Source organism: Vicugna pacos, chromosome 18 (genome assembly GCF_048564905.1).
Source record: "Vicugna pacos chromosome 18, VicPac4, whole genome shotgun sequence".
Taxonomy (NCBI): Eukaryota; Metazoa; Chordata; class Mammalia; order Artiodactyla; family Camelidae; genus Vicugna; species Vicugna pacos.
The window spans coordinates 26,739,008-26,766,882 of NC_133004.1; the positions used below are offsets into that span (position 1 = coordinate 26,739,008).

Genomic DNA, 27,875 nt, shown 5'->3' on the forward strand with positions numbered 1-27,875 from the left:
CTGGAAGCCAAAAAACTAGGTGCTAACTGGATTTAAAAAATAATATTTTAAGGCTATACGTATTATATATTGCTGACTTGAGAGTGTGAACCAGTTTCCTCTCTGGAACCTCAGGACCCATCTCTGTGTGGTGGATGAACATTTATTGAAGCAGCTTCTTTCTTCAGTGTGGGAGCATCTCTTGGTTCTTCTTATTCCCTGTTCATTTTTCTGCCTCCCCCTCTGGACTGTGAGCGCCTTGGGGTCAAAGACCACGTCCTAAGAGCAGTGCGGTTAGCTAGGAGGTGGTGCACTCTCCTCTGGATCAGACTCAGGGCTGAGCCCCTTGCAGGCCTGGTCTCGTGTGTCCCTCCCAGGCCCGGAGGAGGCAGGGCCCTTGTCACACGTGGGCCCTCGGGAAACAGGCACTGAGCCACGGTGGACTGATGCAGTGAGGCAGCATACCTTCCCAAACTTGTCACATCAGAAGGGGCACCTGAAACACAGAGGTGGGGGATGTTGATTCCGTGGCCTCACTCCTCAAGATTCTGTTTCTCAAGGTCTGGGGTGGGGCCCGGGAATCTGTATTTTTGCCCCGGGTGATCCTTTGTGCCGCGGCCACATCTGGGCAACACCGCATGAATAGCTAAATTACCCTGTGGTCCCTGCATTTCCTCCCTACATCCTGAGCCTTAGGCGGCTTCTGTAATGATGTCCGGGGTCCTCAGCCCCTCTACCCACTGGAGCAGGAGGGCATCTCCTCAAGAGGAGGAGAGCGAAAGCGGGTCTCATTAGTATGCAGGGCCTTCGTTGTCACTCTGCCTTTAATTGAAGCTGAAGGGCTGGCGCATCTCTCCGGGATTTTCCACTCTCTCAGGCCTTTCCGGAACTGGCTGCGCACCAGCCTGCCAAGGGGGACAAGGACAGCACAGGGGCACAGAGGCAGCCGTCTGTTGATGCTGGAAGCCGACCACGACGTCTCTAAACTAAGGTGGAAACTGGGGTCTTTCATTCAGTCATCGCTGCCGGCTCCTCCTGCTGCCTCCTCCCTCGCTCCCTCCTTTTACTGAGTAACCTACCTGTGCAAGGCTCTGTTCTGCCAAGACCAGGAGGAGGAGCACCACCGAGGAGAGGCTTTATCTGATTTTTAGCAGAGTACTCCTTGCACGTGGTTCCCATGGTTACGGCTACACAGGCTGGAACTGGAGGGCAGAATGAGCACCATCTCTGTCCCCTCCTCCACGGAGACCACGTTGGGCTCTTAGCTGTTTCTCCCGGTGGTTACTTCTGCCTCTCTAACGGACAGGTGAGATTTTAGACATCGTCTCCTGATTTCCTGTTGTGACAGATGCAGATTAGTTCACCTACATCCCATCCCCGCCCTCCCAAAAGAGTTAAATTGCTCGTTTCTGTTCAGTAGTTGACTTTGTAATTTCAAGTAATATACTACCATCTTTATTTCTTCTTACCTTATTGTTTTGTGGGAGTGGGGGTGAAATATACATACAATAGTGACCAGAAAACACATACGACTATAAAGCAAACCGCCATTCCAGTAAAGGAAGTGGCTCACAGTGTAAGGCTCCCCCAGCCTCCACGAAGCCTAACTTTGGTGATATTTGTTCTCTTGCTTTCCTTTAGAGTTCTTTTTGTCTTTATGTGCACGCATCAACATTTAGATTTGCTATAAATAGGATCAAACAATGTGTATTATTCTGTGCCTCGCACCTTTTCCTTCAATACTGTAAGCTGATCTGAGCTGACAGGTGTAGCTGTGGTTTGCTTGGGTTCGCTCCTGTTACCCGCTGTTCAAGTGAACCACGACTTATTTATGCAGTCAGCTGTTGATGGACATCTGGGTTATTCCCAGCTTTCTGCTATCACGAACATCCTACTTCTGTCTGCTGGTACACGTGTCCAGGGGATGGATACAGGAGTGGGATGCTGCACTGTGGGGAACATGCACATGCAGTTTCACTTGACAATGCGTTTTCCACCGTGGCTGCACCAACGGACAGTCCCCACCTCCAGAGACTCTGACTTGATTGGCTAGGATGGGGCAGGACACTGGGAGTGCCCAAGTCCCAGGTGATTCCATCCTGAGTTTCGCATCACCTTTTTTTCCAGTCCACCAACTCTAGTTAGTGTCTTGTCTCTCCAGGTTGAAAGAATGTTCCTAGCATCCCTTTCCACTCTCCTCCCTCAAGATTTTTGTGTAATGATCTGAAAGAGATGAGGGCTTTATCCCAGGCAAGGTCAAAATGGAGGGGTGGGTAAGAGGGTCTCAGGCACTGCAGGATTGGTTAAAAGACTAGGACAAAAGAAAGGCATGCAGGCGAATCTTTCCTTCAGGCAGGGTTGAGGAACTAAAAACCCAAGGACTGGGAATTCCTCCCATCTGCCAATTCCTCCTTCCACACTACCAGTAGCCTTGGGCGTCTGTCTGCCAGTTGTGGGGCCAGAAAGAATGTCATTCAAATGGCTTAAATTTTGAAACACCGAGACTCCTGCGAACTGCTCTGGGGGTCTCTGTGTTCATGTTTCCTTAAGAGACTCCCGCCAAGGTTTGGGTTTCTCAGCCCTGTCTGAACCTTAGCAACACGCAGGAGCTTGAATAAATACTGATGCCCGGGCCCCAGACCAATTACATCAGAATGTCTGCAGTGAGACTTCAGAAGCTACCCAGGTGGTTCTTAAATGCAGCCAGGGTAGAAAACCAGTAGTGGGTGAGTCTCAAGCTTTATTTAGTGTCCATCAGGATCACTTGGAGGGCTTGTTAAAACCAGGGATGGCTGGGCTCCACCCCCGGTTTTGATTCTGCAGGTCTGGGGTGGGAGCCTGGATCTGCATTTTTAACAGGTTTCCACTGATGCAAACATTGCTGGTCCCTCAACCACACGTGGAGAAGCATTTTGTACCTGAGGTTTCCCTGCACACCTCCCTGTGGGGATCCAGAGCAGCCAGGTGCTGAGCTGCTCCATCTGGCTGTGGGTGCCCCTTTCTACCTCTGTTATTATGTCATCAGGCTGGTATGTCATCACGCTGTGGAAATTGGCAAATGTTGCAAATCAGAACTCTGCCACCCTCGTCTGTTGCTAAACATTCACATCCTGGATCACATCATGGACCCGCGGGATACTGGGAGATCACCTCCCAGGCGTGGGGCATCCTCGGCTCATTCATCGTCAGCACCCGCAGGTCTAGGTGAATCTAGGGTCTTCATTGTGGTTACCGATACAGCTTCCATATATGTGGAACAAAAACGTATATATGTTGAAAAAAATCTTTAAAATTTTCCCATGACCAGAGGCTCCAAGCGTTAAAAACATTTTGTTTTTGGTTTGAGTTACTAATACTATTATTAGTAGTTTGCAAAGCCAATTAAATACATGATAAAATTTGATAAGTTATTAAACATAGAAGACTCAGGAATGCCAACATTTCACATGGCATCCTAGTTTGGGGCCTAGATTTTTTTTTTTTTCACCCTGGGCAACGTTAGGATGGGGAGAGAGGGAGGAGAGCGAACCCCCACAACCGCAAATCCACGCAAGGAAGCCAAGACTTGGAGACTGACTGTCTTTAAATAAACTGTGAACAAGAATCCTTGGAAAGTCTTTGTGGAGCTGCTGTCTAAAGACTGCTGAAGGCCCTCAGCCCACTGCCCTGCAGGTGATGGGCTCCCTGGCCAGCGCGTGCCCTCAGTCCCTCCCTGGGAGGTCATCAGGCTGATTGGAAGCTCTGCTCCACGTGGTAGCAACCCCCACCCTTTCTGCTCCATCACTGCTCTTCACAGATACCCGGAGTCTGCGGCCTTGCTCTGAATCACCCTTCAGGCACTAACATCGGGGCAAAGACACTAGAAGCAAAGAGTTACTAAAAGAGGGGGTCTTTCCAAGTGGGCCCTCCCCCGACCCGGGGAAGATTGGGTTTCCATATATTTGGGAGGACGGGCTTTTATCTGGTCGGACAATTTCCCCCACAAATAGTGCCGGGCTCTGTGTTCAGCCAGCTGCCCTCTTTGGCCGACTCAGGAAATCAGCCGGATCACACTCCTGCCCAGACCACGAAAGGCTAGAAAATGTTCTCTTCTGGCCTCATATTGACCCGTGTTGTCCTGAGTTTTTAATTTCAGGTGTGTGTGTGTGTGTTGGGTGGGGGACAGGGGGAGTAGTGACAGATCGGATTGAGTTGAGAGCCTCCAATCTGTCATCATCTTTAGTAAAACTTCCTTCAGTTCCCCCGACCTGCAAAGCACACTTTGACCTTCTTCTGAACTGAGTTAAGAATGGCCGTGAACATGACGTGAAGTGGTTTTGAAACTTCAGGTGCTGCCCTCGGAACACAATGGCCCTGTGTTCTTCCCCGGGGGATCCGTGGGGCCAGAGCCATCCCAGGCTCTCAGCGGGTTTTGAAGCAACTGACTTCCAGGGTATCAGAGCTTGCAGTTTCCAGATGCCAAGTCTGTCTAGGCATGTAAATCGATCCTTTCTCTTTCATTTCTTTGCAGTGAAGTGCAAAATGGAGGATGAGGAAGAGGCTGCAGCAAAGATTCCACAAACTTAACAGCTGTCGGTATATTTTCCCCTCAGTGCTCCACCCCCCGCTAGAGGAAATGTTCACATTATGCTTTCTGTACTGTGATTTCTTTAACGACTAGATTTGGTGCATTAGAATACAGAATCTTTCCCGCACAAGATAGGATTTGTTGCAAACGTGCTTTAGGGACAAACAGTTTATCCTAAGAAAGTACTAGTTTTAACTTCCTGTATTATCCCCCAGTTTTATTCTTTCATCCACATGTTTGTTCAGTGCTTCAGTACTCTTCTATACCAACCACCGCTAAAATGTACAATGAACTCTGTCTAGTCCGAGAGATGCTACCGTGTTCTACTTACCAATTTCCCACTTCTGGCCGCCTTTGCAAAGACCCAAACCGCTGCAGTGGGTTTTAAATTCATCTGGTGAGTAGTCTTTTCATAAAAAGACATTACTGCCTGTGATCATTTCCCGAGGAGACTGACCCTTAACTTTGACTGCAAACCCAACAAGACACTTAAACCCAGACAATGACAAAGAATTTTTGCTGTCTAGGCCCCGAAGCAGAATAGAAACCTCCTCATTTTATGACTTATTACCCTCCATTGTTCTGCAGTTTGCCGCTAACCAGGACTTCCCTGTTCAACATGCTACAGCCTCTGGGCAGATCTGAGAGCCAAGCAGTTGCACTGGGTTGTTTAGACAAGCTACCACACGTCTTAAGTAAATAGTAAAGCCTTTATTTTTGTGTTAAGAACAGCATTTTGAAAATAAAACCTATCCGCCCATGCTTTACAACATTTTAAATTTGTAATATTTATGTACAGTCATTTATGGTACACATTGATTGTCTCGAAATGTCTTTTAACGGTTTTTTTTTTAATAAGTATGCAACAGTCAGCGAGGCGAGGATAAAGGTACATTAGAAAACACACATTAATACATTTAATAAATATATATTATCTATCAAAAACGAGCCTTAGCTCTTTATCAATTAATAAAAAGCACCTGCTGAGAACTCCTGTAAGCTGGTATAATCATTGCGTCATTCGATTATAAAAGCCACAATGCTCCCTTTCAGTTTGGGGTTCAGCTCAGCCTTGCCTCGCCAGGAAGGTCACCACACACGGCCCATGTTCAGCGGGCCCTGACGGAGTCTGTGCTAGAAGAATAGACCCCCGCCTTCAACAGCCAGGTCTGCGCCCCTTGAGACACGTGGAACTTCCCAGGTTGTCAGTTCCCGGAGCTGATTCCCTCACTCCCTCCCCTCCATCTCCAGGGCAGAAAGCCCGGACACGGTGACCGTTTTCCATTAAAGGGGGGACAAGAGTGGCTGTTATAGTCCCAAGGTGATTTTGAAAACCGGACCCGGAAGGACTCATGCTGACAATTAGGTGTTTAGATCACAGACACTCTCCTTCCAGGTCATTTGCCCCCAACGTCTCATTCACATAAACCGATCTTAAACAGAGGTGCCACTTAGTTTTGTATTTAAACTTTGCTCCACGGGGGCAGCTGGCTGCCACAGTCTCTTGGCAAAGGTGTCTCTTTGTACCCTTCAGGTGAAGTCATTAGAGAAATAACAGTTCTCTGCCTCCTCCCTCACTCCCCGCCTCCACCCGCACTGGGAGAGCATTCAGCCCACTCTTGACCTTAAAGCCAAAATAAAATAAAAACCAGAAGCGCAAAAACTATCAGAGATTTAAAAAGAGAAGGGGGAAAAAAAAGGTATCATTAAGTGAGATTTCCCGTGGCTCAGAGCTGGCTCCACGTTTATAGTAGTGAAACGTGACTTTCCACTTGCAGCCATGTGTGTCCTGCTCACCTGATGCGCTCGGACCACCAAGAACTTTGAGAGAAAAACGGTCATGTGAGTTCTCCCCTCTGCAAGGGGGCGCTCCTGCAGCCCGAGTCACTGCTGGGATCAGAGAGCTCCGAAGGACTCCAGGGAGCGGGGGCAAGCGGCCACTTCCTGGCACGAGAATGTGTAACGCGGCCGTTTCTCACCGGGCTGGACCGAGGTGTTTGGAGATTTCTGTCATTTTCAGAAGTCTGGGTCTGCATGCATCCGCCCCCACCCCTACCCCACCCCACCCCACCCCACCCCAGGTCCTGGCTTCTCTCTCCCCTCACCCCACCCCTCGCTCCTCCCCCCCCGGTGTGCGGTCCCCCCAGGGGTGCTGCTGGCACAGAGGACTGGAATCTGACCCTCTAGAAAGAAGCAAGCACATGCTCTGGGCGGCGGGCGCTTCCCGAAGCTCGGGTAGGGGCGGCCTTCTGGTGACACACGGAAATGCCTGACTTGACGGAGGGCCACACAGGGAAGGCCAGATTGGCCTCATTCCCCAGGTGCCCTGCAAGGACTGGAGGGCGGGGGAGGGCGAGGACGGGACACAGCAGACTAGGGCCTCGAGAAAAATCAGAAGGTTTATTAAAACATACTCAGCTGAAACATGTTGGCTTACGAAGAGGTCAGTTCCCCCCAAACACTAACCTTTTTCATTTCCTTTAAAGGTTAAAGGCTTATGGGTTGTTTTATAGAAAAAAGCGATACAGTGATTAGAGTATATTCAAAACGCCCACCCTCGTGTATACATTCCATGCCGTCAGGTTAAAACTCTTTGCTTTGAATCGTGACTAGCGATTATGCTGGCCAAACAGTGCAGAGACCATGGGGCTTTGAATGGCCGAGATGTTCGAAATGCCAAATAAAGGAATGACTTACTTAGGACAGATGGAAACCATGACAGAAACAATGAGCTTTGAAGAGAACCATTTTCATGGGCCTTGTAGGAAACCAAGACAAAACTGTCCCACGCACCCTCCAAAAGCAGCAAGAAAACCCTCACGTGCTCGGCCCACCCTGGACCTTTCACTACATCTGCATAGAAGACCCAAAAACTCACTGCATGCCAGGCAGCAGGTGTCACCTCTCCAGCCGGGGCACCCCTGGGATGCCCCGCCACGTGACAGCATCGTGGAAAGTTGGCTGTGGCCTCTGCCTCCTGGCCACACCAGGGCGCCTTGAGCTGGTGGCCTCGTCTGAGCTTTTGAAACGAAGGTGGGAACAGAACCGGGGAAGGACTTGGAGGAACACTGATGAGGGCTGGAATAGGCGGAGGTGAGCGGGGGAGATACGGCTGCCCCAGCCAGCAACGGCAAGGGCTGCACCAGGGAGGGAGGCGGGCTTGCTTCCTGCCACTGGCGCCGGAGCAGGGGGCCCAAGAAGGAACAGCGGCCAGGCACCACTCTCTAAGTGTGATGGTCCCTTTAACTCCCAGACAGCCTTTTCTTTGGCACACGCCAGGCTCCCTCCACCACTCCTGCCTGTAAAGCTCTCTCCTCAGTTCAGCTGGTCCTCAGTCTTGGAACCACACCCGCAATCTCCTCAACTGCGCCTGACCCCCCTGAAATGTGAAAACCAACAGGCAGGCTGGTGGAAAAGCCCCCATTCGTCCTCTTCAGGGAAACGGTTACCCCCAAGAGGCCACCCCAAGAGGGGTCCAGCACTTGCCGGGGAGGGACGACGGCGTAGGGGCGTTCCATGTTCAGCCCACACCAGCCTGTCCCACTGGCTGTGAACTTGGTTCTTTTCTGCCCCCAGAGGATGAAACAGTCTTCCCAGCCACATTTTCGAGTGAGCCTAATCCTATTTGCAATTAGCTTTGCTTTAGTTTACAGGGTTTGAGGTTGGTTTGGTATTATGTGTGTGTGTGTGTGTGTGTGTGTGTGTGTGTGTGTGTGTGTGTGCACGTGTGTGGCAGGGGAGGGAGGGCAGTCGGTGTTAGCATTTCAGTTCAGCAGTGTTCACATTTACACGGAACCCTCTTGTCTAGGATTTCCAAATCTCCCGGCTGCGAGGCGGCCTCTTTCAGCTACTGTTACTGATTTCTCCCTCAAGAAAGACACGGCCAGGGAATAAAATCGGTAAGAGATTCTTATTCTCTGGAACTTAAAAGTCTTTCACCAGAGGTGTCTTCCAGTGTAACTTGGCGGAGCAGTTGGGATCTGGAAACAGGAATAACACACTAAGAACTCTGGGCTTTGCAAAGTCAATGTCAGAAACCAACTCGTTAACAACGTACCGAAGATAAGTTACCTTGCCTTTTCCTGACGGGCTGAATAATTCCCCAGTAAAGCAGGAACCACTGTGTGTTACGATGCTCCGTTCTTGGGAAGGCCCTGTCCCCTTCTGTGTAATCATGCATCCTGAACAAATGTTTCCTCACCCAGAACCCCACCTCGCTTTCTAAGTCCAGGATGTTTTTATGCACACTGGCCTCGACAGGACCAGATAGGGCTTACGAGTGACCAAAGGGCTGTCTTCTAACTGTATGTATTATAACACAGGCCAAATGCTTGCAACTCAGGATTTTCTTGGCCCCCCAAAATAAACAGGCCAATCGATGGCTGGGGGTCTTCACAAATGCAATCTGTGTCTACTTGCTTTTGAGCCCCTTCCAAACCAGTGCAAACCAACGCTTCGCATACCATCCAAAGGCCAGGAAAACCCAAGTTCCCTCTAGAGATCAAAGACCATCCCTGACATTAAGAAAAAAAAAAAGCTCAGGTTGAGTTATGGAATTGGCACATGATAGAAAGAATGGAAATCCAATTTACACAGTGTAAACTGGCTCACGTGTTGTTTCTGAAAGAAGCATGGAGCTATGTTTGGAAATTCAATGTGGGAATGACAGTGCATCTTTGGACTGCTGGAGAAACAAAATGATGTAATTCCACGGAGGCAAAATGCAAATGATGACAATTCTGCTGAAGGTCTGTTTGGCATCATACAGTAAACCTGTTTGGTGTTTGCCACAGAAAAATGATAATCACTTCAATTTCTTAAGAAATCTTTTAAGGAAGGGAACCTGGGACCCGGCTGGAGTACAGATGGGGGTGGGGGGAGCAGGGGCGGGGACTCAGCTAGGTTGGATGTCAGCAAAATCTGTCAGGGTTTCATAACTCTGGGCTTTTCCTAAGAGTCACCTCTCAGGCAGAGGGAGGATGGGGGCACCTTCTGTATAATGGAAACCAGAGAATTCTCTGGCTGAGAGCCTCTAGAAACAGGGACTCTTTCAAACGAATCTACAGATGGTCAACTAAGTATAAGTGGAGGTTCCATGCATGGAGAAAGGGGGCAGAGAAGAAGAAAGAGAAAAGGAAGCATTGCATGCATGAACGGGTGCCCCCTTGAGCCGCTGTCCTTGCAGACTCCACAGAGCAGGGTGTCCCCGTCGAAGCTGCCCCCCAACACGGACCACTCCTCGGCTTCCTGCCAAAGCATCACCTCCTGATACTTACAGTCCCCCCGTTGAGCACAACGGCCATCTCAGTTGGCTGATACACGTTGCTTCTGAACGGAGCGCTGGGTCTGTTTCCCAAGCTGCCATTACGAAATCCTGCTGTTCGAAGAGCTGAGGGAGGGAGGGAGGGAAAGGCCACACGACACCACCGGAAAAAAAAAAAAAAAAAGACACAATTTTGTTTTCTTCCCCTGTATCAACACCATGCTCCAGGCCCCCGCCCCTCCCCTTTGTCACAAGCCAGATTCAAAACAAAAGTCACAAAGGCGCTTTGTTCTCTGGCTCTTGGAGCCTGATCCGTCTCCGTGGGGTTGGGGAGCCTGCAGTATCCAGGGCTCAGGCGGCTCTTGGGCAGGGGACCCTGGGGGGAGCCTCTTGCCCCCCCACCCCAGCCCTTGCAGGGAAGCGCCTGCCTCCCTCAGAGGATCTCCTGTGACCAAAGACCTTCTCACTACTGAATGCCCTTCACGTCAAGTTCAGCATCACACCATCCAACACGGTTTCTGGATACACACTGAGGTGGGCAACCCTGAGAACCTGGACGTAGAGTAGCAGGAGAGGTGGGATATGTTCATGGGCAAGTGATGGGGTAGAGGGCAGAGGGGCTCCAGGCCCACGGCTGGGGTGATTTCTAGATGAGGGGAAAAAAGGGAGATGTGAAGCAAAGATAGCAAAATATGTTGGCACTTCTTACCTCTGAAAGGTGGGGAATTGTGTCTCTTATTTGCAGTGTAGTTTTAGGTATGTCAATTTCCTTTTTTTTGAGTGAAGAAAGTCAAATGATACAAAAAGACCTGGAAGAATCTTAAATGCATGATGCTAAATGAAAGAAGTCAGTCTAAAAACTGCATACTGTATGATTCCAACTACGCTATTCTAGAAAAGGCAAAACTATAGTCAGTGAAAAGACTAGTGATTGCCAGGGGTTTGGAGGTGGCGGATAGGGGAGCACAGGGCATTTTTAGGATCACGGAACTATTCTGGATGATACCATAATGGGGGAGACATGACATCATACGTTTGTTCCAACCCATAGAACTGTACAAAGACTGGCCTCTGAAATGTAAATTATGGACTGTAGTTAATATATAATATATCAATATTGATTCATCCACTGAGACAAATGTAACACTAACGCAAGTCGTTAATAACAGAGGAAACTGGGGGGAGGGGCAGGTGGGAACTCCCTGTATTTCCTGCTCAAAATTACAGAGAAAGAAGCAGCATTATGAAAAAAAAAAAAATCAAAACAAAAGTCTGTCTCTAGTTGGGCAGGGAGGGAAGGGGCAGAAGTGGGGGGGAGGTGGATGGAGAGGAAGCGGAGGAGGAAAAAAACCCCACAAAAATCCATCTCAATTATGAAGTGTCATCTTCATTATCTTTGTTCTCACTGAAAGCACTAATCTTGCTTTGCTAAGGAAAGCCTTACTTAAAAGTCCTCCCTGAAGGAAGTCATTTTTTTTTCTGGCTAAAAAAGTAGCAAGAGGGTTTGGGATTTTTATAAATTACTAGGGGAAGGGGCCAAAATCACCTTGATAATATAGTTAATCTTCATAGCATGCCAACCAGGAACCAGCACTGTGAAAAGTGCTTTATATATATGGTCTCATTTAATTTTCATAGCATAATCAGTACTTTTATTATTTCCACTTTATATGGGGCAGGGAGAGAGTCGGTTACTTGCTCAAGGTCACACAGCTGGTAAGAACCAGCGCTCAGGTGCAGGCAGAGAATCTGTGTTCTTCACCATCACACTCTACTGGCTCCAAATAATATGTTTTTAACCACCACAGTTACTTAGGGCAACTTGAATTTGACATCAGGGGCAGCTCAGCCCACACGTGAACCAAGGAAACTAAGGCAGGGTTGGGAATGCATGTTCCAGGACAGACTTAGGAAAACCTCTTTGCTTTCACATCTCTAGCACCTCCAAGCCTTCACCAGCTCCTATGCACGCGCTGAGCAGGAGATGCCCTTCCTGGGAAGTAGAGAAGGAGGGGCACCTGGGGACAGAGAGTCCATGGACTCTCACTAGTCTCAATTCCTAGCTGAGACCTCCTTGAAGAGAAGGAAAACCAAACAGCATGGTTTTACTCATAACGCAGAGACCTGGCCAGCTGTGGTGGGGAAATCTGCCCCTAACACATTCTCCTTGGAGAAACAGGCTCGACTCTACTGGCCGGCAGTGGGATGCCTTGGCCCAGGGATCCCTCTGAGTAATGGTTATTTGTGGTTCTCCTCTGGTAAACATACCTCCCACATTCTAGGTCCCTGAGCATTGGCTACAAGTGCCTCCTCCCCTGGCCTTGAGGTGGGCACGTGATGTAGGCCTTGCTAATTAGGTCCAATCAGAGCGAACTCTGCGATTTTTGTTCAAGCATCCTGAGAAATGTTCTTCTTTTCTACTGGGACTCTGTGCAAGCCTAGAGCTGTGGGCTGCCATGATTCTAACAGAGCCAAGAGATGGAGAGAAACCAAATCTTGTCATCAGCCGAGCCTCCTGGATCTATCCATTCCTGAAGCCTGAGCCCCAGTACATTAATTCGTTGCTTTGTTTTGCTTTGCTTAAGCTGCTTCAAATCTGATTTTTTTATTCCTTTCAGCTTCAAGAATCCCAGCTAACACCCAACTATGACCTGGGTCATCTCTGAAAGGCAAGCAGGGCTCACCCATAAGGAGCTCTCAAAAGGAATCTAAGATTACAGGCTAAATGCCAACCTCCTTCTGACTGGACTTTGCAAGTTAGGCGAGATTGGCCCTGCTTGCAAAGCTGAATTGGGCCTTCCACTGGGAAGCTAAGGTGCAGAGTTTAAATAACCCTTGGTCTAACCTATAATGGAAAAGAATTTGAAAAAGAATATGCATATACATATATATATATTTATATATAAATGTATAACTGAATCACCTTATTGTACACCTGAAACATTGCAAATCAACTATACCTCAATGAAAAAAATAAAATAAAAAATACAACAAACTAGTGAACATAACAAAAAAAGGAGACTCACAGATACAGAGAACAAACTATGGCTTGAGGGAAAGGAGGAGGGGGTGGGGATTAAGAGACACAAACAAAATAACGTACAAAATAAGCTACAAGTATATACTGGACAACATGGGGCTTATAGCCAAAATTTTACATTAACTATAAATGGAGTATAACCTTTAAAAATTGTCAATCACTATATTGTATATCTGTAACATAATATTCTACATCAACTATACATCAATGAAAAAATGAAAATTAAAAAAAAAAATAGCCTTTGGCCTAATGAGCTCAGAGAGCCCAAATCCACTAACAGGAGAAAGAACATTTTGCTCTCTTGCCCCTTTGAAAGGCGAGCATTTAACATGCCTTGTTAACAGCTTCCAAAATGTGATCTGAAGTGCTACATCCTTCAGTGTATTTTAATCTTTTATCACATACCTCATGCCTTGTTGATACTTAATTAAGAAATGGTAGGCTGGTGAAGTATGTATCGGGGGCTCATACGGGAAGGGAGTAAGAAAGCAGTGGCTGCAGCCTGGGGAATGCCCTTCCCATCTCTTGACGTCAGGGATAAGGCTCTCAAGGGAAGAGAGCCCAAAAGGCTGGCTGGTTAAAATGCAAGAGAAACAGGGCCAGCTGTAGCTCCCGAGCAGGGCGAGGCCCTGGTGGGGCCTGGCTCCCTAAATACAAACTGGCTGAGGTCAGCACCAAAGATAGTCAGAGGTCAGACAACCTTCGCTCACCATGGCGAGGGAGGGTGCCCAGGCGTTCTCCAGCCAGCAAAGTAGGGTTTCTAGAACAAAGGCAGTCCTAGCCAGGATGACAATTTAGCTTCTCTCTGTGAGCCTTCCAAGGGAATTGGCTTTGCCTGGGGCCCATGTGAATTTTGGTGGACACACATTTGGAATGATGCAAAATAGGGCTGCTAAAAAAAAGTCTGACGACATCCAAGGTTGGTGAAGAAGTGAGGAAATGGGTCTCATACAGTTATTTGGGGGAGACAATAAATTAGCCTACTTTTCTGTGGGGGGACATCTGGCAGTATATATCAAGATTTTAAAAAAAAAATTGAAGTACAGTTGATTGACAATGTTGTGTTAGTTTCAGGGGTACAGCAAAGTGATTCAGTTACATATATATAATTTTACAGATTCTCTCCTCTAGTAGGTTATTACAAGATATTGAATATAGTTCGGGATATATCAAGATTGAAAAGTGCAGACACTTGGCTGCGTGTCTAGAAATTTTTTTTTTTTTTTGCAAGGAGTTAATTGATCTTGGGCACAAAGATGAATGGAAAACATTCATTGCAGCATCACTTCTATGGAAAGCCAGAAACAAGAGGCATCAGCTAAGATCAGAAAAATAAATGATGGTGCCCATGGAAATCTCTGCCCTGTGGAAAGGATACCGTAGCTCTTCAGTGGCTGACCTGGCACAGCCGCCCCCTCAACACACTATTGATTTAAGCAAGCACATTGCAGCACACCACTTTGACCAATGGTTTCAACCTGGTTACATCTTAGAAGCACTCGGGCACTTAAAATACCTAAGCCCGAACAGACTTACTCAATCAGAATGAGGAGGCAGGCACTGGCAATTTTTTTTAAAGCTGTCCAAAAGATTCTAACGTGCAGACAGGTTAAGAACTGCTCTATGACTGTTGTGTGTGTGTGTGTGTGAGTGAGAGAGAGAGAGAGTGAGAGAGAGACTGTGTGCTCGAGAGATGTCTGGCAAGATGGGAACAAACAGTTGGCAGTAGCTGCCTTTGGGCAAATGGGAATTTGAGCAATTTTTATGAATTTCATTTGCTGAATTTCTTCATGATTATTGTCCATCTTCTGTCATCAGAAAGGAATAATAAAGCTATTTTTCCTTTGGAAAAGAAAGAGGGGATGAGTAACAACTTCCTTGGCTTTGGAACATAGAGTTGAAACAGATGGCGTGTGGGGCACTTCTGAGCCCTCCCATCACTCCCGGGCCAGCCCTGGAACTGCTGGTCCTGGTGTGGGTCCCAAATTCCTTTGATCTCTGGATCCTACATGGATTTGAAGCTCTGGCTGCATTTTCACAAGGAACGGTGCATGTAACCGGATTCAGAAAAGCAAACTCCCTCTCCCTGGCCTGCTGTGCGTTTACAGTGTGAGCCTGAACAAGTTGCCTGACACTCCTGGACTCAGTTTCCTGCTCTGTAAAATGGGACCGGTAACCCGTGTCTTCTCAATGCACAGAGTTGTCCTGACACGTGCATGAGATGAGGGACACTTTAAGAAGAGAAGACTAATTCTGTGGCAGAAGGGTCAGCGTGTGGGCTCTGGCGCCAGCCTGCCTGGCTTCACACCCTGCCTCTGCCTCTTGGGCAAGTTGCTTAGCCTCTCCGTGCCTCAGTTTCCTGTCTGCAAAATGGACCTCACTGGGATTAAATGAGATCAGCCACTGAAATGCTCAGAATGGTACCTGGTCCATGGCACCTAGTAAAGGTTATTCATCCTTCTTTTGAAGCCCCTAATACGTAGGTAGTTCCTGCATCCCCCCTTCATTGCAAGTAAACTAGCCCATCAGGTTCAACAGCTCCGGTTCTTTACCTCCTGGGGATCACAAATGGCTTTGAGAATCTAACAAAGCAATAGACTAACTCCCCAATGAATGTACAAAAATTTACATCCATTTCAGGAGTTCCTGATACCTTTGAGGTCCAACGGGGAGTCCATGGGTCTTAGGTAAAGAGGCCCCTGCTCCCAGAAGAGCCAAAGAAGAGGTGGCCCCTTCCAGCTCCACAGGAGTTGGCCAGGAGCCGGCCTCTGCACATCACACGCCCTGAAGGGCTGTCTGGGCTCCCAGTGATGAACTCCATCCGACCTCCGTCCGACCTCCATCTTCTCCTGGCAACCCGGGGAGCCAGCCCCACCAGAGCTGCCGCTCACCCCTGCCAAATCTCTTGACAAACACAGGCTTGCTGGCCTGGGGCTTTCCAGTAAGAAGGAAGCTGCTCTGATAAAGGCCACGCCAGGATTTCCGACTCTGTCCACAGCTGGGATGGGTGGGTGGGGGCTCTGTCATTCCTCCTGTGGTTCTGGCTGGGAGCAGGGGTGCAGAGGACGCTGGGCACGTCCTGGTGGGGAGGAGGGCTGGGGGTGGCCGTGGAGGACCTGATGGCTTGCTGTGTTTCCCTTGCCTGCACGGAATGGGTGGGCTGTGCTCCGGGCCCGGCCCTCAACCCAACAAGGCTGACTTCGTAATAAAAGCAGCCAGTGAGCACCGCCCAGGTGCCTGGATGCACGTCACAGGAAAGGGGACCATGACCATCTGGAAAGGGCCACCTCTTAGCTGTATGTCATTGGCAGGACTGAACCTACTACAGCCTCCATTTACTCATCTGTAAGCCGGGATTGTTCCCGCCTCATCAGGTGGAGGTGCGGACTAAGGGGCAATGCAGGTTAAGGACTTAGAATGGTGCCTGGCGTGTAGCTAGAGCTCAATAAATGATGACTGGACTAGGCAGTTGTTACTGCCGCTGCCACTGCTACTACTTACTGTTTGTTATTGTTACTATTATTGTAGCTCCTGCTAAATCTTTAGGTAACAGAGAAAAGGCAATTTTAATGAATTAATCTCAAGTGCCGAGAGCCCAGCCGACTTGCTTTAAGCAACAATTGTAAGAGATGCTTCTCAAGGCATCCGTGGCAGGGGCTCTGGGCGCCTGTGTGGCTTCCTCTGGGAATCCGCTGCGGCGGTGGTGGACAGCCCTGGGTACCTGGACATCCTCCACCTGAAGCGCACGCCAAATCTCCGCTTCTCAGCCGTGGAAGCTAACGGAACTTGTTCGGCCTGTTTTCGGGAGCATGGGGGGATGTTCATGACAGTGGGAGCCAGGAATTGGTGGAGAGATGCCACAGCCTCCTGTCCTTCGAGGATCAAGGCTGAGGCTCGTTCTACATGTAACCCTGGCAGGACTGAGCCCCAGCTGCCCGTGGTGGTACCTGGCACTTCCAAGCTCTTGTTTCTGTTTCTGCCCTCCCAGTCTCATTCCCTCTGCCCTCTCTCTGGCAGGGACCACCTCCCAGGCAGATCACCTGCACCGAGCCTCAGGCTCTGCTTTCAGGGGAACCCACCAAAGACACACACCCAACGTGCCAGGTGCAATGGGAGCCCATCAGGAAGTTACTGCTCACAGCAGCTCTACGAGGTACAAAGCCTTACATCCAGAAATGGCAGAGGCAGGATCTGAACCCAGACGTCTGGCTCAAATTCATACACTCCTGGTGACAGAGGTATGGGACAGGACGTGAGCTTTGCCTGTCACCACCCCCTGCATCCGTCTCGCATACCAGCTGCAAACTCAAACACTTCCAGGGAGCCAGGGAATTAACGATATGTTATAGCAGCTGGGGCAGAGGGCCATAGGGAGTGGTGGGGAGTGTGGCAAAGAGAAAGCAGCCCCCCACTGCCACAACCCGGTGAGGGTAAGGGACAGAGCCTTCTAGACAGCTGCAGACAATTTCTGTGAGGTGGGAATGGCAGCCTGGTGTTGCCAGACCCAACTTTTCAAAAAAGGCCAGAGACCTGGATTTTTATATTAAATTAGTTGGCAATTGATAGGGAAAATGCTAATGAGAATGCACCTCTGGGCCAGTTTCAGCACAGCGGCCACTGTTTGGGCTCTGATCTGCCTGGACTGTCCCCAAGACTAGCCACTCCCACTGGAGAGAAAGAGAGTGTCCTTTTGGGAGGAAGGGCCCCAGAGCCTAAGCCAGCGGGCGGCGCCCACTCTACCTGCGTTGTGTTCGTCCATCGAGAAGGCCTTGTTCTCCATGTAGGTCCGCGGCAGCTGCACGTCCTCCTCAAACGCCGTCTCCCGCATCCTCGGCTGCGACGTGTCGAAGTAGTTGGGCGTGTTTTCCTGCGGGGCCGGCAGAATGGTGCAGTGGATCTCGGGGATGGCGTGGAAGATGACGAAGACCCAGCCGCTGGCCACCAGCGTGATGGCCAAGGTGGGGTCGCCCCAGGCGTCTCCCTGCCGCAGCTCGGCGTTGCCGAAGAGGTACATGGTCATCCAGGCCACCCAGATGAGCACGGAGAGGAAGGCGGTGACCAGGATGCAGGCCCCGTTCTGCTTCCACTTCTTAAACTTGCCACACAGCGTGAAGAGGGCCAGCCCCAGGGTGGCCACGAGCAGTACCATGTCGTAGATGAGGGCCATGACGAAGTCCATGGGCTCGTAGGCGCAGGCAGGCTTCGAGTCGCGCAGCACGGTCAGCACCAGCCACTCGATGGCGATGATGACCTGCACCAGCATCAGGCACAGGGCCACGCCCACCAGCTGCCAGCCCGACGGGCTCTTGCCGTGGCGCACCAGCCTCCGCACACGCCACGCCTGGCTCAGCAGGCAGGAGAAGCAGAGCGCGAACAGGACGCCCCAGAGGAACCGGCGGACCGAGCAGATAGTCTCGTCCTCCCGGATGATGAAGGCGAATGTCAGCCCGAAGAGGCCCAGGGTCCCCAGGAGGAAGAGGAAGTGGAGGCCCACGGGGTCCTTCTTCTCCTTGTCCTTGATGAATGGCAGCCGCACCAGGAGGATGAGCATCAGGAGCAGCGTTATCAGGGCGCCTGCCCCGGCCACCGCCTCCACCACGATGCCCCAGATGGTGTCCAGGTCGCACAGGGACACGTACTGAGGAAGGAGGTCTAGCCCGCAGCCCCGGGATGTGCTGGCGTTCTCAGAGGCCCCGGAGGCGATCACGAAGAGCAGGAGGAAGGCGAGCACTTGGTGGGTTCTCATCTTTCTCTCTGACACCATGAACATTCCAGACAAGTTGAGGAGGAAAGACCAATGCATTGTAAGATGCTCACTCTCCTGACTTTAAGAAGACCCACCTCACTTAAAACCTGCTTGCCCCTGTTGTGCCTTTGGACACAGAGGACAAGGTGCCCCTTTCTCCAGGCAGCACAGCCCGTCTCGGGGTGGGGGGTGGGGAGTGGGGTTTCGGGTCCCATCTGCACAGTGAACAACCACGAATCACCACCGCTAGTGGCTGGAGGAGCGGGTGGGAGGGACACTCACTTTCTCTGAATATCTTTTCATATTCTTTGAATTTGAGGCCATGTCAGACCTCTTCAAAAATAAGAGAATAAAATGAAACTTTAAAGCGATAGTCAGGGGCCAAGCGCTGAGCTGGGCATGTGTTAACCCGTTTCAGTCCCTCAGCGGTAACAGCTGACATGCACCGATGACTCACTCTGGGCCTCGCACTTGACATTTCCAGTCCTCACACTGGTGACAAAACAGTCTTGAGGAGGTTGGGACACTTGCCCAAGGTCACAGCACTCAGCTCCTAGGAGCTCTCGGAAGCCTCCCAGCATTTTAAATGTAGTATGAACCGTCTCCCTGGGACCCACCCTTTCCCCATCCCCTCACACATCCCACCCTCCTCCTCCAAAGATCTCCCAAGAATCCCTCGTCTCACGCCACTCCAGCCCGCCTCTCCGGGGGGCGCCTGCAGGACGCTCCTCGTCTCTCCCCGCCCCTGTGCAAGGCGGGGTCCACAGCAGCCAGGAGACCGGCTTATTAACCCGAGTGAGTTTCCTCTTGCCCCTCCTGCTCCTTCTGCTAACCAGAGCCCCCCCTCCCCTCACCCCCTGCTTTTATGGAAAACCACTCCTCCCCACCCCCAGTGGTCTCAGATCTAATGTCATCCACTCAGACCTTGGCCAAGGTCACACCCGCGTCCTCTCTACCAGGCCTCTCGTCTGTTTCCTCCCGCTAATCCTATCTCATCTTTTTGCCTGTTTACTTTGTTTCTCTGTCCCTTCCTGTCTCTCTCCATCACTAGCTGCAGGAGGACAGGGACAATGTCCACCTTGTTCATCAGCATAAACCAGGGCTTCTCAGCCTCAGAATTACTGACGTTTTGGGCCTGTCCTGTGCATTACAGGATGTTCACCAGCATCCCTGGCCTCGACCCACCAGAGGACCAAAACACACCCCCTCCCCCAACTGTGACAGCCCCAAATGTTTAGACACTGCTGATGTCCCCTGGGGGAAAATCACGGGGATGAGCACCCCCTGGTCCAGCACTACCACAAAGCAGACGCTTCCTGAAAAGTGAAAAAGACTTCTCCCCAGGACTCGCTCCTCTACCCACGGCCACCAGCTCCTTGCTGTTGAAGGGAGCCTGGCCTTCAGGGAGCCTCAGCCTGCGAGGCTCCTCTGCTCCCGTTGTTTCCAAGCATCACAAGCCAGAAGCACTGCCTTAGCTCCACCCACAGTGAGGCTGTAACCAGCCACCTCGCAGGCAGCTCAGCACATCCCTGGGGCTTTCTTAAGTAAATGCGGTATCGACCACCTCTCTCTCTCTGCTCCTTTGTGGGATACTGTGAGCAGCCCCGACTCTGCCTTGGCCGATAGGCCATCGACTGGGATAAATTATTGATGTCGCCGAATGAGAAGGAGCCTGGTGTTATTGGGACCGTCTCCTTTGCCTGTGGAAGAGAGAAGGCAGGCTGGGAACAGAAGGCATCTGGCAAGAGATGCCCCTTAAACAAACAACTCAGATGCTGGCAATGGGGGCCACGGCCCAGCCACTATTCCCTGGCACGTCAGTCACGGGAGTGCCACCTCAGCTATTTATGCCTTGTCTACACACCTCCTGGAAGTCATCTGAGTCCTTGAAATCGACTTACTTAAAAGAAAACTCACTGAAATACTTGTTGATGGAATTCACGTCGGATACCCACTGCTTATCCCAGCCTCCCACCTTTGGAAGAACACTGTCCTCGCCAGAGCTGCTTTTCACAAGAGCACACTGGGAATCAAAACCCAAGAACCAGATATGTTGGAACAAAATGCCACCAGCACCCCTCAACACACTGCAGTGGATTCCCCCACACATCTCATCCAAGGCAAACACTATTAAGAGACTTCTCAGCCAGTGAAAACAGAACACACCCCCGCGCAGCCTCTCTGGGTCGCGCAGCAGCCAGTCGCACCCCCAGGGCGGCTGGGGGGACGATGGGTAGGAACGTGCGGCTGGAGTCTTGACCGCCGACCAACTCTCCCCAACTCTCCTCACGTACCCCCTAGGCCGGTGGTTCTCAACCCGTGGCAATTTTGACACCGGGGAACATTTGGCCATGTCTAGGGACATTTCTGGTTGTCACAACTGGTGAGGGGGATGTAAATGGCAACCAGTAGGTAGAGTCGAGGGAAGCTGCTAAACACCCTACAAGATGGCCCTCAACACAAAGAATTACGCAGCCCCCCATGTCAACAGTGCTGAAGCTGAGAGAGCCTGCTTTATACACTTGAGGGCAGAGTTGATGAGAAAGAAGCCAGGAAACCAGCCTGGTCTCGCAGCCTCAGGCCTGCACCCCGGGTCCTTTCCTTGCAAGAACCTGGCCCTCCTTAGCTGCCTCCACTCACTCTCTTGTGGAGAATCTCCTCTCTCCAGGTCTGGCTACAAATGGGGATTTGGTTCCACCAGCTCCTCCCCCTCCCCAATTGGCCTTCCAACCACGACAGGAAACCAATGTGGATGATGAAGATACCAAGATGGCGACCAAGCTTCTAGAATCGTGCACTGCTCTTCTGGCTGTGGTCCCGGCCTCTAGACCCCACTCCTTTCTGTTACGGGAAATGGATACACTCTTGCTTTCTGCTTGCTTTCTTGAGGGTGGAACCCTGTCCTTCCAGGACAGCTGTTGTTTTTGTTGTCCTGCACTTGTTTCTCCCATTTCTGAAAAGAGCTCCTGATTCTCCTTTGGAGACCGCCCCCTCAGGGCCTAACTGAGAGCACCTGACCAAGGCCTGGCCAACTGGAGCAGTCATCCCACCCTTTGGCTGCACTGATTGGTTCATGGACCAGCACATGGTGTTATTGGGACCGTCTCAACCAGACCCAGGAGAATCAGTCTTAGGATATCTGCTAGAATGAACCGGAACGAATTCTTCTCTTGCTATCGGGGTTGATAAGCTAAAAGGATACCTGGAGTTGGAGACGACGTATTTACCAACACAGGGAAAGAATCGGTCTGAGAGCAGAGCTGACCCAGAGTAAACAGCCAAGTGGTGGACCAGAGTCCTAATGCACTGTATGACTGGATTCAGTTATGCCTGAAGCCAGATACCCTGGCCTTTGCAGTTCCAGCAGTCAATTAACTTCCCTTTTCTGGATTAAGCCAGTTTGAGCTGGGTTTATGTTACTTGCCAACAAAGAAGTTCTATTATACCTCTGGCATGATGTGACTCCCTTCTTCCAGGAAGTCCTCCCTACCCAGTATCTAGACAGCCAGGGACTTTGGTAGGGTCCAGTTGTCCCAAGGGGGTCATTATCATCCCTAAGGATGCCCACGAGGTAGCACAATATCCAGGATGATGGAGAGGAGGGCTACACGCTGCCTCACGAATGAAGCTGAGTCCAGCTCTTCTGGGATTTCTGGGGGGCTCAGAATTGCCTGCAGAGTTTTCTATCACTGCCATAGTGACACGACAATGACTGTCAACTCTTAACAGTGCTTACTACGCTCCGGGCCCTCCTCCATGCACTTCACGTATATTCACGCCTTGTAATCTGGGCAATGACACTATGAGGCAAGTGCTGTTACTATCTCCATTTTATAGGAGATAAAACAGAGAGGTCAGTTGGCTTGTCCAAGGTCACACAGCTAGAAAGTGATGAAGCCAGCAGACAAACAATTGTACTATTGTTCCTGGGCTCTCACTACAGACCAGGGCTCTGGAAACGTCATCTGGTGAGCCCTTTGCTATTTAGACTAGATTCACCAGTCTATTTAAATTAGATTCTCTCTGCCCCTTTATGCTCTATGTTAATATTTTTAATCTCTGTCTTCCTAGTACCTGCCACAGTTTTCAATGACTTTATTTTATTACTCTCTTGGTCTGCCCATTGCCCCAGCCCAGGCTCTCTGTCTTGTTGGGCGCCCACCCATTCCCTGGTGCCTGGCACATGGGCAGGGCTCCTGGCCCTATTGCTGAATGAATGAATTGGTAAATATGGTCACATCACCCGGCAGGGAGATGCTCTCATTGGCAGTTTTTAGAGGAGGGGACTGAGGGTCTGAGAGGCTTAAGTCAAAGTTTGATCCTCGGACCGGCAACAGCAGCAGCATCGCCCGGGACCGTGTTGGAAACACAGACTCTCAGGCATGGGCTTCGCCACCTGTGTTCCTACAAGCCCCACAGCAAAGCTCCAGGTGTTTGCAGATGCAAGGCGCACAGGGGTTTGAGAAGCTCGGGCGACTGCAGCAGGGGAGCCAGGGCACCACCTCTGCCCTCCGTCACCCCTGCCCGAGACCCAGCAGGCGGCGCCCACTCCACAACATCCACCATCAGATAAGCCCCCATCCCGCTGCATCAGCCACCTGGGGCCTCCCCCTGCCAAGAATGGAGCAGCTCTCCGGGAACCGCAAACTGCACAATACCAGATTAGAGGTTTGGAGTCGGCCCCAAGGCAAGGCTGACTGGGACGAGATGAATATATGGCAACAAACCCGTGGGATGTAGGCATGCAGCTCCTCACAAGGAGTAATGAATAAATGTGACGAGTGCGCAAGACTCGGCTCACATACTAATTACTTTGCTGCCGGCCAGGCTCCTAGGAATGTGACTCATTCAGATGCTCTTAAACACACTGCATCACACAGGCACACACACACTCTCTCCCCACAGAGGGGCCAGAAGCAGCCGGCAGGTGGTGGAGCAGCATGCTCCATTTCTCCACAAGCCGGGGCCTGCAGAGGCTGGAAGGAATGCAGGCAAGATTCCTTGTGCAAGAAGGATAGCTCTGCTGGCCTAAAGACCACGCGCAGGGCTGACCCTCCCAGCCCTGATCCATGCCAAGCAGCATAAACATCCCATCTCAAGTTCTACCCCTGGCCCTTGCTAGCACCCTGTGACCCCGGGCAGCTGAATTTACCTTTCTTGCCTCAGTTTCTTCATCTGCAAAATGAGGGTGATAATATCTAGCATGTGGGGTTCTTTTGAGGATTAAAATAATTAATAATTAGGGGTTAGGACAATAATTAACATGGGCTAAGCACTTATATAAAGTTTCTGTTAAATAAATAAAAGATTGGCAAGTGCTCTGAACACTCCTGACTCTGATTTTCCAGGGGGGTGGTTGCCATGGAGATGAGGCTGGAATGGGGGGCTCACCCAGGTGTTTGTCCACCATTGTTTCCAGCCTCCTCCATCACACACCAAGCAAAGAGATCGTGAGGTGGTGTAAAGGGGAGTGGCTTTTGGGGGTGGTCTGCCCTGGAAACCCCAGAGCACTTCTGATGCCACAGTAGGTGCTCCGAATGGGAGCCTCTCTGTGAAGGTCATTTTCCAAGGGGAACCAGAGCTGGAGGACCCGAGGCCAGCCTCCATGCCCTGAAACCGGGTGTCCCTACTGAGGGGTCAGAGCCGGGACATCCAGAAACCAGACACCAGCCATTCTCTGGGGAACCAGCATCCCCACCTTCCCACCCACCCATACGAAAGGAGACACAAGACGAACAAAACCGCCTTGGAACACACCCTTCTGACCTGCTTCTCCCTGGCTGCCACCAGAAGAGGCATCTTAAACCCACCTTCTCTAAAGAAGAGGACGGGCACTGGAACGAGGAAGGCAAGGAAAAACTAAGCAAGTCTGGAGGGTCTTTCCTAGCCCTGGGCGTGTTTAATAGCTCAGTACCCCATGAACACCTGGCACAGAGTTTACACTCCTTTCAGTCTCCTCAAGAGTGTAAGATTTCAGTTTGAGGAAAGCCAGACAGAACTGCGTGACTTTGGGCATTGCTTAACCTCTCTGACCTTCAGTCTCTTCTTCTGTAAAGTAAGGAGAATAACAGGGCCAGCTTCACAAGGAACACTGGGTCCCTGCTTATTAAAAAGACAACCGTGATTCCCATCGTCCTGTTGGGAAAATGAAGAGGTGATGCACCTTGGTCAGAGGCTTCCTAGAATCCGTGGGCCAAGCTGGGACTGGATTCCACTTCTCCCAACTCCTGACCTCAAGGCCACTGCACCCCTGGTTCGATTGCCACATGTCTGGCAGAGGGTCAGGAGGAGGCTGCGGAGCCAATCTCCCCACGCACCCCATCATTACGCTCTGTCCCTGCCCACTCCTGTTATGGCCGCTGGTGCATTTCCTGCTCCGGAGGGATTAAACTGTTACAAGGTTTCCTGACAGTGAACTCTTTCCCAGACCTACAATCTCACCCTCTGATATCTTTTCCAAGTTACACCATCTCATACTCTTCAGTTCCCAACGCCGCCCAGACCACCAGCCTATTTGGGGGCCCTCGAATTTAATAACCCTCATAGGTTAGTAAACAGAGTTGCCAGAACACGGGCTCCGTGAGCCATGAATATGCATAGCAGCTCCAATCCTGTAAATAAAAGCAATCATTTAAATGCAAATTGCATCCTTGGCTGCTCGTTCCGGGGTGGATGGTTCCTCTTGGGGCTGTAATTCCGAGAAGAAAATGTGACTAACTAAGAAACCCCAGGAAGCTCTGCGTAGAAGTGCTTATGGGGGTGTGAGCTCTGGGTGGGGGCCCGCTTAGGGTGGACAAAAACTGCTTAAAAGTGGGAATTGGATTTTAAAACCTAACAGAGTAGGCTCACAGGACTGACCAGGCTCAAAGTGGTCCCCATAGGCTGGCTGGAGCCCTTTGGAGGCTCCCGGCGCCTCGCCATTCCCGGGCGGGGGGCAGAATGAAAGGGGAGCTGTTTTTGGTCTCCTTGTTGAGGTCAGGGGAGATTTTAAAAATCAGATCTTGTGCATTCCCGCTCCAAACCCTCCAAGGGTTCTCTGGCTCAAGGAGAATAAAACCTAAACTCCTTTCTATGGCTCAAAAGATCATGGTCTGGCTGGTCCCTGCCATCCCCTCTCCCACCCCCACCCTCCACATCTGCCTACGAGCTCCAGCCACAATGGCCTTTGTTCAGTTTCTCTAAGCTCATTCCCACCTCCAAGCCTCTGCACTTGCAGTGCCCTCTGCCTGGTTCGGTCTTCCCCCAAGATTTGCCAGTGGCGGGCCCCCCATCTTGCAGAGCTCCGCTAAAACGTCACTCCCCAGAGCAGTCTTCCCTTAAGTACACATACCCTTGTCACTTTATTTTACATCACCCTGTTTTATCTTCCTGGCAGCCGTCATCCCAATAGGAAGTTCTATCTACTTACTACTTATTTACTTATTTAGTGTTCCCCCACCTCCCCAGTGCCCTGAGATCAGGGGCTTGTCCATTTCATACACTGCACTGCCCCAGACCCAATTCCGTAGCTGGCACATTTATTGAAATAACACATTAGCCAATAAAGATTTTGAGCTTCTCTTTCTAACAAGAACGCTTGTCTTGCTGCCTGTGTCCCAAATGGCGACTCCTCCCCCCTTCCATCTTTTCCCTTCCCGGCTCAGCTGACCCTTTTTCAGACTTAGAGCAGGGAACAGAGAGGAAACCGTTTACTCCACAGTCTAGATACAAAACTGGCCGAGTGGAGGGCTCCCAGTCAACAGATGCCGATTTGCATTCTATTTACATGCGATTTGCATGCAGTTTAACTCAAAGTCTGAGTCCTCCAGAAAGCCCCCACCCCTCGGGAAACTTCTGAATCAAGGTTCCTCGGCTGAAGTTTGGAGGCTTTTGTGCCAAGGGACTTCTCTTGTCCCTGAGATAATCCTCAGTTCTTTCTGGGCTCTGCTCAGGTGCCCACCCCCCATCCTGGCGCAGTTGGCCAGCCAATGTGGCGCGTGGCCCGGGGCCCCAGGCGGGGACGCCGCTGCCCGCCACACTCCAGGGGCCTTTGTCCCTGCTCCAAGGAGCCTCCCCTTAGGGAACTGGGGACAAGTTAGGGGTGGGGGGCGGGCGTTGGCTAGGACTGGGAGTGACATAGCAAGGGCCGGGGAATGAACTCGCAGACTGCTCTGAGGCTGTACTCAGGGCAAGGTCGGTACCCCCCTCCTTGGCTGGTTAACCAACTCCTCCCAGCCAAGGCGGGTGTGGGCGGTAAGGATCCCGGGATGTGTGGGGCTGGGAGTCCGTGTCCCCCAAAGGGGGTGGGGACGCAGCACAGGGCTAGTCCTCACCCGCAGCCTGGCCGGAACATAAATGCTACCCCCGCCATTATATGCAGCTGCCCCTCATTTGTTCCCCGGACCCCGGTCTCAGCTCTGCCTCTTTTCACCCGCAGTGTCCCCTCCATGTCCCGTAGAGCGCAGCCATAGCCGGCTGTGAGCTTGGCCCCCGGCCCCTGCGGCAGGTGCGGCAGCTCACCCCCAAAGTCGGGGCCTTGTGCCCCCGACTCCTTCTGCCCTGTCGGTGGTCAGGCCCCACGGACTTGCCACGCAGCCCGCAGACCTGCCCGCGGCTGCCCTCACACGAGTCACTCGGGCACGGCTGGACTCCCTTACACTCCCAGCTGCCCTTTACCTCTGGTCGCTCCCAGACCCTCCTCAGAGACTTGGATCTCCACCAGGTCCGGATACACCCCCTTCCCCTATAAAGGTCCTCAACCCTCTCCGCCCCCCACCCCGCCCTCTGCGGCGCCTCTCTCGCTGCACTGTGGTTCCCCTCATTAGGATACCCCAGCTGCCCCAGCAGACTAACCTCTCGCGGGGGGGGGGGCGCTTAGAAAAGCACAAGCAGCAGACCCCCCAAGCCTCCCAAGTCCGCGGCGGGAAAAGTTTCTGGGGCCCCCCTGCAGCGCCCTCCACCCCACCAGCGCGGCTCGCACTCACCGACCCCCGCGGCCCCGCAGCGCCGACGCTCCCGCTGGCCCTCGGCCCGAGTCACATCTCTGCAGCGCCGCCGTGGCCCCAGCCCCGCGCGCGCCCGCCCGCCCGCCAGCCGGTCCGGCCTCTCTGCATCTCACTCGCCAGCCGCTGCCGCGCGAGGCGCCCCCTGGCCGGGCGCGCGCTGCTGCAGCCGCCGCGGCCCCGCCCCTCCAGCCGGCCCCGCCCTCGGGGCTCCCGAGCCCCGCCCCCGGCCCGGCCCGAGCGGGGCTGTCTATTCCTTGCCGAACCCCAGGCCGGATACTCGCTACTCGCCGGGGGCC

At 51.6% G+C, this 27,875-nt stretch overlaps 2 protein-coding genes across 9 annotated transcripts in view; one reads left to right on the top strand and one right to left on the bottom strand.

Annotated features, from left to right (window-relative positions):
• Positions 1-5,540, top strand: part of IQCK (IQ motif containing K) — a 110,186-nt gene extending 104,646 nt beyond the window's left edge. Inside the window, exons 9-11 of one of the 5 annotated variants that reach the window (XR_012061147.1) lie at positions 4,490-4,554; positions 4,849-4,943; positions 5,135-5,540. Coding sequence is in view for 3 of the 5 variants with exons in the window: in XM_072942696.1 (XP_072798797.1) it covers positions 4,490-4,545 (56 nt within the window). In the remaining 2 variants the exon portion in view is untranslated. Of the gene's footprint in view, positions 1-4,489 lie in introns of all 5 variants that reach the window. The other 4 variants (XR_012061146.1, XM_072942696.1, XM_072942697.1 and 1 more) reach the window with 4 other exon arrangements.
• GPRC5B (G protein-coupled receptor class C group 5 member B) lies at positions 127-27,714 on the bottom strand. 4 transcript variants are annotated; one of them, XR_012061144.1, is made up of 5 exons: positions 27,559-27,714; positions 17,590-18,603; positions 9,823-9,935; positions 1,059-1,315; positions 127-475 (listed from the first exon to the last, which is right to left on the bottom strand). XR_012061144.1 is itself a non-coding variant. In XM_072942693.1 (4 exons), the coding sequence occupies exons 2-4, from the start codon at positions 18,593-18,595 to the stop codon at positions 8,482-8,484; spliced, it is 1,164 nt and encodes a 387-aa protein (XP_072798794.1). In that variant the 5' UTR covers positions 18,596-18,603; positions 27,559-27,714; the 3' UTR covers positions 6,928-8,481. The 4 variants fall into 4 exon arrangements, 2 of the variants coding, with proteins under 2 accessions (XP_072798794.1, XP_006212166.1); XR_012061142.1 differs by lacking the exon at positions 27,559-27,714 and having other exon boundaries at positions 17,590-18,634; XM_072942693.1 differs by lacking the exons at positions 127-475; positions 1,059-1,315 and adding an exon at positions 6,928-8,526.
• Between the last annotated feature and the right edge of the window lie 161 nt (positions 27,715-27,875).